At 24.2% G+C, this 16,432-nt stretch overlaps 4 protein-coding genes across 4 annotated transcripts; 3 read left to right on the top strand and 1 right to left on the bottom strand.

Moving 5' to 3' along the window:
• Positions 1–2,222: 2,222 nt before the first annotated feature.
• Positions 2,223–4,433, top strand: LOC112598936 (60S ribosomal protein L14). Its single transcript, XM_025345603.1, has 4 exons — positions 2,223–2,329; positions 3,825–3,926; positions 3,989–4,183; positions 4,261–4,433. The coding sequence occupies exons 1-4, from the start codon at positions 2,327–2,329 to the stop codon at positions 4,405–4,407; spliced, it is 447 nt and encodes a 148-aa protein (XP_025201388.1). The 5' UTR covers positions 2,223–2,326; the 3' UTR covers positions 4,408–4,433.
• Positions 4,434–4,719: 286 nt separating this feature from the next.
• On the top strand, positions 4,720–5,951 carry LOC112599204 (the record flags this gene model as incomplete). The annotated part of the gene is made up of 4 exons (XM_025346019.1): positions 4,720–4,728; positions 4,947–4,995; positions 5,064–5,213; positions 5,854–5,951. Coding segments are annotated over exons 1-4 (306 nt in total), but the record flags the coding sequence as incomplete, so codon positions are not given.
• A 72-nt stretch (positions 5,952–6,023) lies between these two features.
• Positions 6,024–10,522, bottom strand: LOC112598973 (nibrin). The gene is made up of 11 exons (XM_025345654.1): positions 10,243–10,522; positions 10,021–10,151; positions 9,772–9,932; positions 9,532–9,691; positions 8,455–8,716; positions 8,262–8,390; positions 7,587–7,765; positions 7,424–7,506; positions 6,673–7,351; positions 6,401–6,547; positions 6,024–6,219 (listed from the first exon to the last, which is right to left on the bottom strand). The coding sequence occupies exons 1-11, from the start codon at positions 10,301–10,303 to the stop codon at positions 6,160–6,162; spliced, it is 2,052 nt and encodes a 683-aa protein (XP_025201439.1). The 5' UTR covers positions 10,304–10,522; the 3' UTR covers positions 6,024–6,159.
• Positions 10,523–10,638: 116 nt separating this feature from the next.
• On the top strand, positions 10,639–15,728 carry LOC112598972 (TBC1 domain family member 13). Its single transcript, XM_025345653.1, has 10 exons — positions 10,639–10,860; positions 10,933–11,006; positions 11,080–11,205; positions 11,962–12,094; positions 12,169–12,527; positions 13,226–13,427; positions 14,123–14,245; positions 14,815–14,872; positions 14,960–15,027; positions 15,564–15,728. Exons 1-10 carry the CDS (start codon positions 10,841–10,843, stop codon positions 15,583–15,585), a joined length of 1,185 nt encoding a protein of 394 aa, XP_025201438.1. The 5' UTR covers positions 10,639–10,840; the 3' UTR covers positions 15,586–15,728.
• The last annotated feature ends 704 nt before the right edge of the window (positions 15,729–16,432 follow it).

The following is a 16,432-nucleotide window of genomic DNA, read 5'->3' as shown; positions in this document are numbered from 1 at the left end:
TGGCTACTTTTTTCTAAATTCGTCCGCTGCAGTACCACAGATAGAAGATTAAAATTATGGTGGTGAGATCCTTTAATTTATCACATAGAAAAAATGAAAAACACAGACAGTTTTTATTATTTTAGTAAAGATAAATGTATATTTTACATAATTACTAGCTACTAAAAATTTTAATAGGTACCTAGTTGGATTTAATCATATGTATAATTTGATTGTAGATTGTATACAGAAATAAATTAGTAATAGATAAATATTACACAGCTAATCTGCTAATTCTTGTATAATCAAAATAAGAAATCAAGAGAAGTAGATGATCTCAAGAAAACTTTGAATACATATATTAACTATTTCAATTAGGTATTTCTTTGATTTTTAAAATTGTCCATCATATATAGTATATTTTTAAATGTCACCAAACTAATACTGATCGTAAACGCTATTTGATCTTAGATTTTAAGTAAAATTTTATTTCATCTTTTAATATATATTACCCAGTTTATCTCACTGTTCAAAATGACCATGATATGCAAATTAAACAGTACCTAAACAATACAAATAGTGTCAGTTTGGTGCATATTATAGCATACCACTTTTTTGTAATTTTTCATGATACACATTTTGAAAGCGCGTTAAGTGCTACGCAGAACCTATTTAATTTCGACCAATTATTTTTTTAAAAATAAATTTCACAAATTGTAATTTGTTAATAACTGAATACGATTATATTATATTATTTAGGTATTCATAATGGATTTATTTTTGTTATTTTTTATGTATCTAACACATTGTTTAGTATGAAGTATCTAAACACGTGTAAGCTTTATTCACAATAATAATTGCTGCAGTATGTTGTTATTGATTAAAATATTTAATTTTTTTAGTAGCTATATAGTAAGTCGTCTTCATTTTTCCCCATATCATCTTCTAACTTTGAAAAAATTATTCTATTAAAATTCTAAATGGAGTAATCAACGTATGTAATTAAAAATGATTCTTTTTTTTTTTTTAGTCTGTCATCGATGTCACTTATTGTTTCAGTAAAAATGCTTAGATTTTTAACATCAATACATTTTATGATAGGAAAAAGAATCTAGTTGATACTTTAAGGGGTTAAAATTATTATTAAGTAGTTTGATTTAGCATAATTCACAGTACTTTACAAAATTAACAAAGAGAAAAAATAAAACAAAAAAAAACAAATAAGAAAAAATCTGTACACAAAACTAGTTTTCAATAAAATTAGTTTCGTTTTTTAATTGCATCAAAAAACGAACAGGTAACTGTATTTATACGTGAGATTTTCATCAAAAATTTATAATAGAGTTTTCTTAATATTTTGGTTTTTTTTTTAAGTTATTAAGTATTAATAGAAACATGGAAATTTTTAATTTTTTTTAGTTTTTGTAAATTATAAATTTTTTTTATTTTTGCTGGAATCAAACAGATTGATACAAAGTTTTTTATAAATTTTAATTGTAGTCATTTAAAATTATTAAAGACACATTGGCATAATTTTTATTTATAAGTATTTGAAGTTCAAGTTTCGTCAAAATCACAAAAATTAACAAATTATATTGAAGTTAAAAATATATAGAATATTTACTTTTTATAGTCAAGATATTAAAATTAAATGCAAAGTTTCTTATCAGAAATTAATACCGTAACCAAAATATTTTAAATGTATTCATTACATACTAGTTTTTTTTAATAGACATTTTTAAGTTCAAATATGGATGAAATTATGTACTTAACGACATGTAATGATTTTATTTATTTTATTTTAATTTAAAAATATTATTTGTGGTACTTTAAGTTTTTAACTTATATTATGAATTTTATTTTTTTTACACAACTCGTAGGTATGTTAATTTTAAAACATTATCTATTTATAGTTTTATACTTTTATATTATGAATCTATTTACTATTCAAACTGTTTTATGGTATAATGACACTATAAATAAACTCAATAATAACAATAATATAAATTATAATTCATTATATAATAATAATATTATATAGTAAATTATAAGATAATAATAACTAATAAGATATACTAACTTTGCTTTGCACTGCGGCAACTGATACTGCACAGCAAGCAGGCTGCAGAGTGTCGAGTGGTACCCATTTGCCTCCGTTATTTTGTTAACTTCATGGCGGAAACGATAAATATTGAATTATGTTCCATGAAAGTTGTGTTGTATTTATTTTTTTATTACAATTAATGTGAGGTTATGATTGTCTACTGAATACCACCGTTCCAGACTTTTAGTTTTTCATTCTTTTAGGTTCGACAATTGACGTGTAAGTGAGCCGAATTTCGGAAAAATGGTAAGTTATCGTTTATGTATTAATTTCTATATAAGATTACGACGTTTGCATGTTAATAACTAGATTTTCTATATGTTTTTTTTATATAACATACTTGAGTATAACATGTTTGTACTATACGTATCATGTGAATGACATGTCTGTTTATTTTTACCTCGATTTACAGTACGATTTTTAGACAGTTAACAATTTTTTGTATTTTTGGGATCTATTTTTATATGGTATACGGATATTTCACCTCCGCTGTTTCGTCCCCGATAATTATTAAGATGGGACGTTTCGTCCCGGAGTTATAAGCCATAGGATGTTCGTCCTCGGTTTACTTTGATAATGGAATATTAGGTTCTCAGATTTTTTTTTAAATCATTATTATTTATTAATTTCTTCAAAGTTCATTATTTTACTTACAATTAATACATTTTTTTTTAATGAAAAATGTTGTCATGTCTAATATAGGTAGTGTATAGGCTATAGTTAAGTATTAGAGACATTTTATATTATTAAAAAAAATATAAGTAAGGACGAAAAATAAATATCTAATTTATTTTAATGGCATAGACCATAGTATTTAATTTTAATTTATTTGTTTTCACAACATTTTGTGTTGATTTGATATCATTTTGATTTTTTTAAATCTTACTATTGGTTAGTATATTTTGTAGTATTTTTATTTAAACATTAAATAAAATTATTTAGATTATCAAAGTCTTCCGAGGATAAAACGTCCGTGGACTAGTTTTTTTGACGGGAACAAAATGATGGGAGCAAAATGTCAGCTATTTTGATAAATTTAACTATTCAAGTTTAAACATCCTCTATTTTAATCATTGCTATTAGTATATATGATATACATGTATAATTCTGGAGTAATTTTATTGTGTTTGTTATGAGATAACCAAAACTAAACTTACATCATTGACTTACTGATTTTATATATATTAACACGTTAACTGCCATATGACCGCCGGCAGTCATTTAATAAGTATTTGTTATACATCAAACATTTTTCAATGTTTTTCAAATTTGTGTACACTAAATATTTTTAAAAAATTGAAAAAAAACAAATAAGATACCTATATCAAAAAAAATCGTTATAATTCCTGCTGTGCCTGATACTTCCTAGTCCTTTATTTTGGTGCTTTATTGTAGTGCCATAGAAAAGTTAATAATATAAAACTAAATTCATTTATGGTCTCCAGCAATCATGTGGCATAGTAATGATGAACTATGGGCGCTGGTGGTCATAAATGTATACAATTTGAGAATTACAGATGATTGCCAGCAGTCACATGGTGGTTAACATGTTAATATTAATTATATGAAAACTTAATTTATTGCACTATTTATTGTCAATTTATATCTCATTTTATTATTCTATATTTTTAACTGTATTTTAATTGATGAATACCTCAACTGAGTTTGATTTTATATTTAATTGAGTGTTAAGGTAATACTGTTACAATAGAATTACATATGTATATATTTTTTTTTATAGCCTTTCAAGAGGTTTGTTGAAACTGGCCGAGTGGCCTATGTTGTTGATGGTCCTTACAAAGGCAAAATAGTTTCCATTGTTGATTGTATTGATCAAAAAACTGTGAGTATTTAAATTCATTTATTTAATCACTTGGCATTATCACATATTTTTATTTTTAATAGGTTTTGGTAGATGGACCAGAAACTGGAGTACCCAGGTCAAAGATGCGTATCAGCCAAATTCATTTGACAAAGTTTAAGATTAATTTCCCTTACAATGGATCAACCAGGACTGTGCGTCAAGCTTGGAAAAAAGCTGATTTAAACAAATTGTGGGTTCAAAGCAGATGGGCAGAAAAAGCTGCCAACAGAGAGAAGGTTAACATTTTAAATTATTCAATATATTATGTACTATAGTATTTTGGACTCAATTTTGAAAATTTTATTAATTTCAGCGTGCATCTTTGGGTGATTTTGAAAGATTCAAGCTCAAGAGAGCAAGAAAAATCAGAAACAAGATCAGGACTAATGTTTATCAAGCACTTTTTAACAATACTTATTGCCCAAAAAAAAAGACCGCTGTTAAAGTTGCTAAAGCGTAATAAATTTTAATTTGAATTTATGTAAATGTTGTTTTTTATTTTATGTTGGTCATTTTAGTGATTTAATGAACAACAAAATTTTTTTAATGGTAATACATTATTTTCCTATTTATCCTAATGAAAATCTATAGTAAAGTTTATTTATATCAAAGTTATCTTGGTGTATTTACTCTTATCACATTGGTAGCTTAATATTTAATTCAAGTTCCTAATGTTTTTAAATCACACTTTTTTATAAAAATATTGATCTAAATTTATTATACGAATGTTTTGTTCATCAATCAAACTATGATTATGATTTTTAATAATTCTATGAATACAGTATTTAAAAGTTTATAGTTTGTACCATGTGTTTGTGATTACTTTGAAATCTATAGCTATTTTTGCATAGATATTAATATTTTTATGATTTGATAATAACTGTTTGCAAAGACTACAAATATTTTGCAATCTATGGAATGGGGTTTTACATGATAATTTTTGTTAAATTAAAGTTATAAAATAAAAAGATTAATTTTGCAACAATTTATGGAGTAAAGATGTCAGCTTACCGAAATGTTGTTTCATTAACAGATCTTATACCTTTTAGTAAGACAATCTAATATACATGACTAAATTCTTTAATATATTATGAATTTAATTTATTTAACTTTTAGTTTCTCAACTCAAAGAGATGTTTTTTAATTGGTTGACTCTGGATAATTTTAACCGTAAACATCTTAAGTTCATAGTTGAACAAAACAAAAATAAAGAAATTAAAACAATGGTATTAGCTCTAGAACAATGGGATCATTTTCAAAACTATGGTATGTCTAAACCAATCATAGTTATTTTGTTAATATTCAGTATTTTACTAAAATATGTACTTGTGTATTTAATTTATGATTATTTGTAAGTTAATTAAATTTATAAAAAAATTATGTATTTCCATTTCAATTTTGATTGTTTAGTAGAATAAGAAACCTTAACAATTTTTTTTTTTTTTAATTTAGTATTACATATTTTACATAGTAGTTAAAAAAAGTAGTTTATGCTTAACATAAATTTATTGTTATAATATGCAGAAGTCTAATTTAATTAATTTTATATATCGATGCAAATAATTACTCATTTTTTATTTTTATAAACCATTAAAAATAAATAATTTTATTGTTATGACATGAGCAATTAATTTTTAGGCTTTTAATATATAAAGTAAGGTTTTATTAATCTGAACAAGTTAGGGATTAAGAATCTTTCAGATTACCAATGATTTAAAAAAATTAATTTTCTTCAGTTTTAACTTAAAAATGAATTTTTTTAGTAATTAAAAAAGGCAATAAATACTATCACAGTTATTATTATTAAGAGGGTCTACAAAAATATAAGTATTGGTATGAATTAAATAACTTAAAAATATTTTTAATTAAAAAAATAATTAAGTTATAAATGTATATTTTTATGTAGGAGCTCCTGGTGTGGAAATAGAGTTTGTCAATTGTGACAATAATACCTTACGCGAAGTTATAGAATCCAGTATTGTACTAAATGAAATTATACTTGAAATAAGTGTCAAAAATACTAATAATTCAAAATAAATTTTTATTTTATGTAGTACTCAACAAAACATTAACATATGAACCACGTATAACTTATTTAATTTATACAAATATATTTTTATATATAAATAAACAAATAAAAAATTTTTGATTAACTAAAACTTAACTCAAATGCGTAATAATTCAATTTTTAATAGGAAAACTTAAAGCTGTTTTAGTCGATTTGTGTGTATTCCATTGGAACAATATATGGAATCCGCATAATCGGTCCTTTCTAAAACAAAAATTATCAACATAATATTAATTTAAAATAAAATCCTTAGGAATAAAAATATAATAATATTATATAGATTATGTAATGTAATAACACATATAATTGAATTTACTTAATAATTATTTACCAAGGGGCTTTTTCCCTCAATCTCTGAAGAGTTAGAACAAATTTTAACAGTTACCTTTTTGAATTTCTTGAAGTTTTTAAGATTAGTGTTATTTTGTTGACTGAAGTTTGTAATTTGTGTATTTTTGGACACTACCATATTTTTAGTTTCCACAATGATAGAATTGTAATCATGTTCAGTATCTTCGTGTTTATCAGCAGACTGAAATATTAACAGGTTAATATAATAAAACAGTAAATACTAGTAGCATTTATAACTAATGGTATAGATGGTATTATATTTATAAACACATACTATGTCACTACTAATTTTATATATTTTTTTACCGATTTTTCAGAGAGTATACTCGCATCTATGAACTGTCCAGTTCCTTTAGCTTCAGAGAGTAAATTCATTATGAAATTTGGATCTACTGCTTCGTCATTGACATTATTTTTCACAGTTTTAGATGGTTCATCTTTATTATTGGATGATGAGTCAACAACAGAAAGAAATAATGAATCTGACACTCTTTTTTTTGGCTTTTTTTTTGGGTGTTCTTCAATTTCGTCGATATCCAAATAGTCAAACGGGTTTTCATTTTCGTTATTAAAGATTGAGAAATTATTTGATATCTTTCTTTTAGTAGGAACAGTAGAAACTGCCTCGTTTTCAGTAGTCTTCGAAAGTAAATTATTAGCATTGTTCAAACTATTTTCAGCTACAGTGCCTTTAAGCCAAGTTGACAATTGGTTAGAATTTGAAATGTAGAGTGAGCTAGGTACTGCGGTTAAACACGAATTATTATTTGTAAAAACGTTATCAACTGTTGAGGTTTTAGATGCAGGACATTGCATATCATGGTTACTACTGGATGGAGTTGGTTCAATAACTCGTTGAGACAGATGTAAATCTTCTTCAACTCTTAGTGTTTTAATATTGTTCATTTTTTCTTCATTGTCTGCCAATAAGGGACGTTTTGTTGGTATTATAATTTCTTCAGAATCCATTACCACTTCTAATGGTCTAAAAAATTATTAATAAAAATATAAAATAATAAATACATACCAAATCTAAATTAGTAGGTAAAAAAAATACCTTTTAAAGGCACATTGTGTGTCTACAATAGAATCTGGTATGGTATTAACTGAAAATATTTCACTATCATTAACAGTTAAAACCTGAAATACAAAAAGAACAAAAAAATAAATATCCCAATAACTTTTATTTTTATATAAATAGAGCTACACTATTGAAGTACCTCAGTTTCAGGAGCTAAGATAATAGATTCTTGCGATTTAATCACATTGGATTGAGATTCAAGATTAACTAAAGAAACATTGAAATCAACATTACAATGTCTTGCAGTACTTGAAAAAATAATGGCAAATCCTATTTCATTCTCTGGTATTGATCTTTTGTTCATTATCCTAAGTTTTTCTAAAATTAATAATAATGTAACACAATAATTGTTAATAAATTAAAACATCAACATTTTAAAATTTCTTAGATAGATTAGTAATTATAGATTACAACTAAATTTTGAGAAAAATAGTGTATATTAATATTTATTATAATAGTTAATTAATATTATCAAGTTTATATTATATAATTTATTATAAATTACGAATACAAATATCACAATAATAAGAGTAAATATTTTTGCTTTTGAAAACTAACTTAACACAATTAATGTGTAAATAATAAGAAATATGTATAGAAAAACAAGTTTTCATTCAATCTTTTCAAAGTGTTTATAACTACATAAAATACAGCTTTATAAATTAAATTTTCATATTTGGTAGAAATTACAATAGCTAAAACCTCATTTTAGTTCTGAAAAACACATTTGATTAAATATATTATTTGTTATTTTTAACCATCTCACACATAATTGATTAGCTACTAATATTTCATAGACATCAAGAAAAATTACCCAGAATCCGTTGATAGGTATTATTAACTTCCGTACTTCGTGAGTCTTGTTGCATTAGAATATAGTTTGAACAGCTTAAGATATCATCATCAGATAACGTTTTATCAGAATAATTCATTATTTCTCCACCTAAATTACAAAATATTATATAATGTTTCTTACAAATTACCGTTTGTTGTAAAACTGTGTTCACCTGCTAATTTTACTAATTTTGAAATACGATTTAATTGATTAATCGTAGAACATATAAATGTTTTTCCAGAAAATAATTTTTTACGTTTGATATTCACATCTAATGACAACGAATTCGGGTTTAAAAGACTTTCGACCAATTTAGGCTTGTAATCCACACAGAATGGTAACTCTGACAATGAATCAGGTGATAATGCTTCATGTAAATCAATAAAATATTTTAGGAGTACTATTGATTTTGCAGATGTTAAACATAATAACACCTGAAACAGAAAAAAATGTTTAATATACTATATATGTATATAGTATGGTCAAAGGAAAAATATATCTGTTGTACTTTAAAAAAAAAGAAATATATATATATTTTTTTAAATAATTTATTCCTTTAAAAACATTTTCTATATTCACTTCTTTATTGTGGTACTTTTAATATAATTTAGACAGTCTATTTTAATAGTTATTGATTTTTTTTTATTGTGGAGATATACTAATATTATGAAGTTTTAAACTCTGCTAGCAAGAAAACACATAGCAGACTGTTGAAATTTAGTTTTTCTGAACGCCTCCATGTGATACCAGTGTAATGTGAGGAATGAGGATGTATAGAATCTGTGTTTTCTTGCTGGATAGAGTATAGATTTGTCTTACAATAATTTTTGATAAATTTATACTTCAATACATATATATGATTATAAAATATTTATAGATAAGTTATAATAAATTACAACAGTAGAATAAATATGCATTACAATAAGCATATAGATATTTCTCTCATTTTTAAAATATATTTTTCTGTCAAAATTTTAATCAGATATTTTTCTTGTGTTTTATATGAAAAAAAATGGTCAGAATATAGTATAACTCATTTTTAGATTGATTCAATTTCAACCATATTTTTATTAACTACAATATTTTTCCCACAAATGCATAAGTCTTCTATAATCCATTCAAAATGTTGTTTTAATCTAGCTGATATATTATACCTAATACTTATTGATTTGGTACAAATAATATTAAAATTTAATAAAATAAAATAAAAATATAAATTAGGTAGGTACAATTAATAGGCGTAATTTACCTTTTCTGTAACAGTAACAGAATTCATACAGAGGTGTGAACACTTTTCAGACCAATCACGTGAAACTTGTCCTCCAATTTTTTCCATTAAATTTTTCAATATTTCTTTATCAGCCATTTTTAATGTTGATGGACAAACAATTAAAGGATATTTCACAACACTGTAATAAAATAAGTATTGATGATTTAGGTCTATGTATACACCTTAGTAGATAGTAGTTAATTATTGAGATTTATTTACGTCCAAATGCTATTCAATATGCCAAAACGAATTTTGTCACCAAACTTTAAAATTTTAGGGCAATCACTTATAATTCGTTCATCAAAATCATTTATAAATGTTCCATATTTAGATTTTTTGTCCTCAAGAATCAAAAAAAGTTTTGCTTTACTGCCAAATATCTAGAATTTAAAATGACGAATTAATACTGAAAGTCATTTAGAATATCAAATGGCAAATATCAATAAAATAAGACTATACTATTCATACTTTTTTAAGAAGAATGAGATGTGCATGACAACGACTAATGGATGTATCATCTGATATTTCTAGATCAGCACCAAATCCAGCACGACCAATCATGTGAGTCTTTTTCATCAAAATATCATAGCATTCCTGAGCTATAATACAATAGTATATCAAACATTGTAAGTATTATTATTATATATATATATATTAAACATTGTTAAGTCAAATTTGTGGTGAACTTACTTTCTACATTCATTAACGTCGGTATATACAACAGTATATCGTTCTGTTTATCACAGTCCATTTTAGTTAAAAAATGAAAAAACTCGTTTTATTGTTTTTACTATTTCGTAGTCGATTTTGTTAATACCACATTGCCATCCACGATAAATATCGATTTGACAGGTTTATGTATAGGAACAGAATACCGAAAATTAGGTGGTGAGCAATAACAATTTATAGTTTATGTACATTTCATAAAAACATTTAAAATTAAAATTTAATAAATTTATAGTAGATGCCTCGCTATATTATTATGGTCACTGCCTCCAATTCAAAAAAATCAAAGAATAAACATTAAACAGACTATAGTTTTTTCTTATTTATGATAAGATAACCGTGTTATTATTTCGAAACTTTTGATAATATAAAACGATTTAAACGGGCAATGCCTGGTAAAATTAATAAACTGAATTCCATTTCAGACCAGAGTTTTTTTAATCTTTAGCGGCCTCTTTAATATCAAAAAATAATAATAATCAATTGACGTCTGGTATGTGTTTAAATTTTAATTGGGTCAATTTCAGGTCCTCAGAAAATCTTTCGACAATCGCTGTTCATAATGTCTTCATACGATTTGAGGTAAATTTTAAGATAGTTTGGACTTAATAATTCAACAGTACTGACTTGATGAAATTAATATATTTTTCTTAGGTTGAAGGATCTTGACCAAGTATTGGAATCAGAAGTGATCGATCTTTCAAAACTTAGAGAATTCTGTTTCAATGGTAATTATTATTCAATGTAACTATTTCTTTGTAGTTATTCTAGTATTCTTCTATGTTGTGTTATTTTTTATAGGTATTCCTGATGTTAAAGGTTACAGATCGTTATGTTGGAGATTGTTGCTCAATTATTTACCATGTGATAGAAATAAGTGGGATGAACAACTAGACCACCATAGAAAATTATACCAGCAGTGGTTAGGTAATTTAAGTTTCAACTGTCCAAAAAAATAAATTTGCAAACATTAAATCTTTTCATATTCTAAAAATCGTTGAATCAATCAATCACTATGATTTGAAAGAAAAAGTCGACAAAAATATAAATTTTCTGCTTAAATGAATTATGCATAAGAGTTTAGTAATAATACTTTAACTACAATTTTTGCTATATTTTGAATTAACCAAAAGTTCTTAATAGTTTGTTTTATGTTAAAGATAAAAGTTAAATGTGTTATGAAGTTAACAGAATGTTTGTAGTGTAAAATATAATGTTAGTATATTATTATTTATTTGCTTATTGTTGCTAAAGTAGGTTTAGCTAAATAATTTTGTTAAATAATTTCTGTAAATTAACCATTTTAAATGTTTCTATTAGGTATTAAGACTTTGAATTTAAAACTCTGATTATGTATGATTATTCATCTATACATATACTACCTATGATCTTTGAGTGGATTTATTGAAAATATTTATAAGTAGATTATTATACTCAAATAATTTAAGTACAAATTATTATATTTATAACTTGGGTGTTATAATATGTATTGAAGGTTACAAAGAATACAATTATAAAGCATCAGAATCATGAAAAAAAACATGCATTACTGTAAAATTAGGTTCAAATTAAAAAAAACTTATAAACTAAAAAAAGTATATATTTATATTTTTTAATTTTTTTTTTTAAAACTAGAAAATATAATTAATGATTTATCAATTACTGAATATTTTTTTTTATTAGATGAAATATTAGTCACTCCAGGTTCATTTGATAATGAAGAATGTGATCATCCATTGAATGAGGATCCTAACAGCAAGTGGAATACTTTTTTTAAAGATAATCAAGCTCTTACACAGATAGATAAAGATGTCAGGTAGGTATCATAATTCATAGGTTTAGTTCACAGAATGCGAAGGAATGATTTAAAATTATTTTTGAAATTTTTAGACGATTACATCCTGAATTATCTTTCTTCCAACAAGCAACTGATTATCCATTATCTAATGTTGTATACAGTTGTGGTACAAAACGGTTGAACAGAAGAGTGGGTATGCATTTTCTAAATAGTGCAAATGTTGTACGTAAAGGTCTTGGTATTGTTAAAATATCCCCAAAAGCTGAACAAACTAGTACTTCTGAATTCAAGCCACTTGAAGAAGGATCTGAAGCACATTGGGAGGTGGTGGAGAGGATATTGTTTGTTTATTGCAAATTAAACCCAGGACAGGGTTATGTACAAGGAATGAATGAAATAATTGGTCCAATTTATTATTGTTTTGCTACTGATCCAATTATTAAAATGAAAGGTATAAATATTAAAAATATTAAATTATATTCTTTTGATGTAGGTATTTGTATGTAACTTACTGCATTGATTATACATATTTTAGTCTAATACTCTAATAACATATAATATATTTAATCTCATATTGGTTAATAATTATTTATATGTATATTAGGTGATTTTTTTTATTAAACTACACTCATTGTTTCAAAACCTATTAACATTTTTCATTTTTGAAAATATTTTTTTATTTAATTTCCAGTCAAAATATTAATTTTTTTAATAGGCTTGAAAATGATATTAGATTATTCACTCTGTTAATTATAATATAATATAATTATTGAGGTTATTAAATATTACACATTATAAATATATAGCAGCAGTGTTGTCTGTTATTGATCCATGTAAATACTAAAATATGCATATTAATTAAGAGTTTCCAAACTTATTGAACACCTGGTATTTAAAATGAGTTATTATGTATAATATAATAATAACATTAAAATTGACAAAATATAATTTTTTAAGTATAGAAGTTCTATTAATCATCTATGTTGAACACATTTAATTATTTATTGTTTAGTAAGGTTCTAATGTGTTGTTAATTGATAAAAAAATTATGTTATGATTTTGCAGCATAATAAATAAATACATAAATCCTGTGCAAATGTAAATTTTGAAAAATAAATATAATTTTATTTTACTTTTAATCATTTTTAGAGCATGCCGAGGCTGACTGTTTTTTTGTCTTTACTAATCTTATGTCTGAAATTCGTGATTTTTTCATAAAGACATTAGATGAAACTGACTCTGGGATTGTGAACATGATGCGTAAAGTCACGGACAGGTTAAAAGAAAATGACCCAGTTGTTTTAAATTATTTAGTCAAAAATGAAATTTACCCTCAGTACTATAGTTTTAGGTAAGTTGTTTAGAAATTTAGGATAAAAAATTCACTGACAAAAAAGCCACGGATAAAAAAGATATTAATTTATTTTTGTTCTAAAACAATTTTCTGCAATGTATTATTATTTATTTTAAAATTTATAATCATTATTTAACATGACTTACAAAAATAATAATAATTAATGAAAACAAAAAATTTAAAAAATTAATTTAATAATAATTAAAATAATTGTGTTATGTAATAGTTGTCAAATATTCATCAACTGTCTGTTGCATTAAACCATTACAGCATATTTTATAAAATTGTTCTTGTTTTCTTAAGGCTTTTTCTTTTTTTTTTGAATTTTGTCCATTGGAAATTGGGCCAATTTTTTTTTGTCAGAAGACAACTTTAATCTCATTTTCTTAATTAGTGCTCTAACAGAAGGGTGATTGTGACCTACTAATTTTGAAAAATAATGGTTTCACCTTTTTGTTTGGTTGTTGGTTTGATGAATATTCCTCATTGATGGTGGATAGAGTGGTGATTAAAAAAGTTGAAAGTGGAACTCATGTAATGAGATATTTTGTATAGCTTTATTTGGTGCTTTTTTTATTTGTGGATTGGATTTTTTTTCAGTGGCTTTTTTATTCTAATATGGTTATTTTGTCTCATAAATTCTATTATTTAATTAATTTTACTGTTTGTCTTTAATTTATATTATTTTTTAGGTGGTTGACTCTGTTATTATCTCAAGAATTTTCTCTGCCAGAAGTTTTAAGGATATGGGATTCACTATTTTCTGACTCACAGCGATTTTCATTTCTCATTGATATTTGCTGTGCAATGATAGTGTATGTTTTGTTTGGTTATTACAATAATATTTAGTTATTTAGTATTAACACATATTTTAGAGGATTTTAGGAAAGTAACTTTACTAAATCCTGTATAATAGTGTACAATACTAGATTATTCTCTTATATGATTTCATTTTTTTCACTGATACTATAATAGATTGTTAAAAACTTGCTAAAAGAAGCTTTGAAAATGAATTAGTTTATTTTTAGCTGAACTTTCATTTTCTATATTGAGAAGGTATCAAGTTATAAATTATAATTTGAATTCATATCTAAAAGTAAATAAAAATATGAAAATAAATAAATTATATTTTTAGTTTAAATTTTTTCATTGATTATAATACTATTAATAATAATATTGAATTATTTAAACAATATACAGTAAAATCTACTTATAATGGAATCACTTAGAACTTACTGATATTTCCATTTTGAGGAGACTAAAAATATTGGACTGTTGTTGTTTTTTATTCTAAGGTTCTCGAGAATTTCTTATGAGGAGACAATTTTTTTAAATAATCATTCTTAATTAATTATACTATTTATATTTTTTCAATTTTTTACAGTTTAGTCAGAGAACAAATATTAGCAGCAGATTTTTCGACAATTGTCAAACTTTTACAAGTAATTTGGTTGTTTAATAATTAATTATTAATAATTATACTTTAGTATATTTAGCTTTTTTTATATTAATTCTTATAATTTTTACAGAATTATCCCAATGTTGAAACACGTGTTATATTGAATAAAGCTGCAGAATTGAGTGTTAAGAATAGAGAGTAAGTAAAAATTAAAATAATTTTTTATTATTTTTAATGCTGAGGTTTGAGATAAACTGAATCATAATGCCTTGTGTATTGCAAAAAATAAAAACTAGAGTATGAAATGATTGATTTCACTTATTATTTTTACTTCAAAATATTTTTTACATTTCATTACAACACTTTATAATTAGACGTTGTTTAAATATAACATCATAATGAAATTCTGGGAAAAATTAATTAATTACAGAGAATTAAAAAATATACTGTAAACAAATTTATATTAGTAAACACGTCATATCATTTTTATTAAATAATGTAAATAACAATTATTCTTTTAAAATTTAAACAAATTTTCACATTTAATCGAGGTATTATCTGTTTGATTTCATTTAAAAATTATAATTGAGTATTTAGATATTTAATTTTCTATATGAGTCAATAGGTTATCTGCAATAACATCTGAGATTAGTTTCGTACAAAATACATTTATAATTTACTATAATAATATTATATTTAAGTTAATGAAACCATTAAAGTGTTATGGTTTTCAGTGAGGAATCAAGTGGAATATGAAAATGATTGGATATCAGTCACAAGGTGTTTCAACTTTTAGCTCTCTCTAAGAAATGATCAAACATTGTTTTGTGATTTTTTTCAATTTTCTTAATAACAAGTTAAATTATATTTATTTATTTTCATTAATTATTTATACTATATATTATAAGCTCTCTACTACTTATTAATTTAATTTAATTTTTATTTCTATATGTCTTTATCCTTGTGTAATGTCTGTATTATTTTATTTTTAAGTGTTATAAAATGATTGTTTTTCAATATTTATTAAAAAAAAATTATACTTATGTTCCATGTGTTATTAACAGAGTTTTGTATTTAATTACTCTATATTTTCATACCTATAATTTTTAAATATGCAAGTAATGTTGTTTTAATGATTCTAAAATAATATAATATGAATTGGTCATTTCAGATTGTTTTATAGTCATAGATTAGTATGTGCTTTTATGTATAAGTGTATGGGTTTGTGGGGTAGGTAGGCCATAGATATATTTATACAGTTTTCAAAACTAAGATACAACATTGACGATTTCAGTTTGTGCACCTTGTCTGTCTTTCAGTTATTTGGTATAGGTATATTTTAGATTTGAAGATGATGACTGACTTACCTATTTTTTTGGTAAATAGGTACTACTTATTAGTAAGTAAATATTATTTATAAGTTTTTGATATGCATTTTTCGTTATTATGTATTCTATTACAGGGACTGAAGTAAGGTACCAAAATTTAGTTTTTAAGTGATGTGATTATGTGAGTGACTACTGTACAAGTATAACATTCAGTGGAATGGTGAAAAATACGAATTTCGAATGTACTGTTCGCATCATCGCATTACTGTGTTTAG

Source organism: Melanaphis sacchari, unplaced genomic scaffold (genome assembly GCF_002803265.2).
Source record: "Melanaphis sacchari strain LSU unplaced genomic scaffold, SCAv2.0 Contig4_pilon_pilon, whole genome shotgun sequence".
Classification (NCBI taxonomy): Eukaryota; Metazoa; Arthropoda; class Insecta; order Hemiptera; family Aphididae; genus Melanaphis; species Melanaphis sacchari.
Note: the sequence above shows the minus strand (reverse complement) of the source record. Positions and strands in the feature narration are given on the sequence as shown.

What these genes read in the sequence shown, in the direction of transcription:
- LOC112598936 (XM_025345603.1), top strand. An exon ending in ATTGTATTGATCAAAAAACT is followed by an intron (nt 3,927 to 3,988) that starts GTGAGTATTTAA and finishes TATTTTTAATAG; the next exon opens with GTTTTGGTAGATGGACCAGA. An exon ending in AAGCTGCCAACAGAGAGAAG is followed by an intron (nt 4,184 to 4,260) that starts GTTAACATTTTA and finishes TATTAATTTCAG; the next exon opens with CGTGCATCTTTGGGTGATTT.
- LOC112598972 (XM_025345653.1), top strand. Translation starts at nt 10,841, where the DNA reads ATGTCTTCATACGATTTGAG. An exon ending in ATTATACCAGCAGTGGTTAG is followed by an intron (nt 11,206 to 11,961) that starts GTAATTTAAGTT and finishes TTTTTTTATTAG; the next exon opens with ATGAAATATTAGTCACTCCA. An exon ending in TTGAGTGTTAAGAATAGAGA is followed by an intron (nt 15,028 to 15,563) that starts GTAAGTAAAAAT and finishes TATGGTTTTCAG; the next exon opens with TGAGGAATCAAGTGGAATAT.
- LOC112598973 (XM_025345654.1), bottom strand. Translation starts at nt 10,303, where the DNA reads ATGGACTGTGATAAACAGAACGATATACTGTTGTATATACCGACGTTA. An exon ending in AAAATTAGTAAAATTAGCAG is followed by an intron (nt 8,391 to 8,454) that starts GTGAACACAGTT and finishes TTTGTAATTTAG; the next exon opens with GTGGAGAAATAATGAATTAT. An exon ending in ACACAATGTGCCTTTAAAAG is followed by an intron (nt 7,352 to 7,423) that starts GTATTTTTTTTA and finishes ATAATTTTTTAG; the next exon opens with ACCATTAGAAGTGGTAATGG.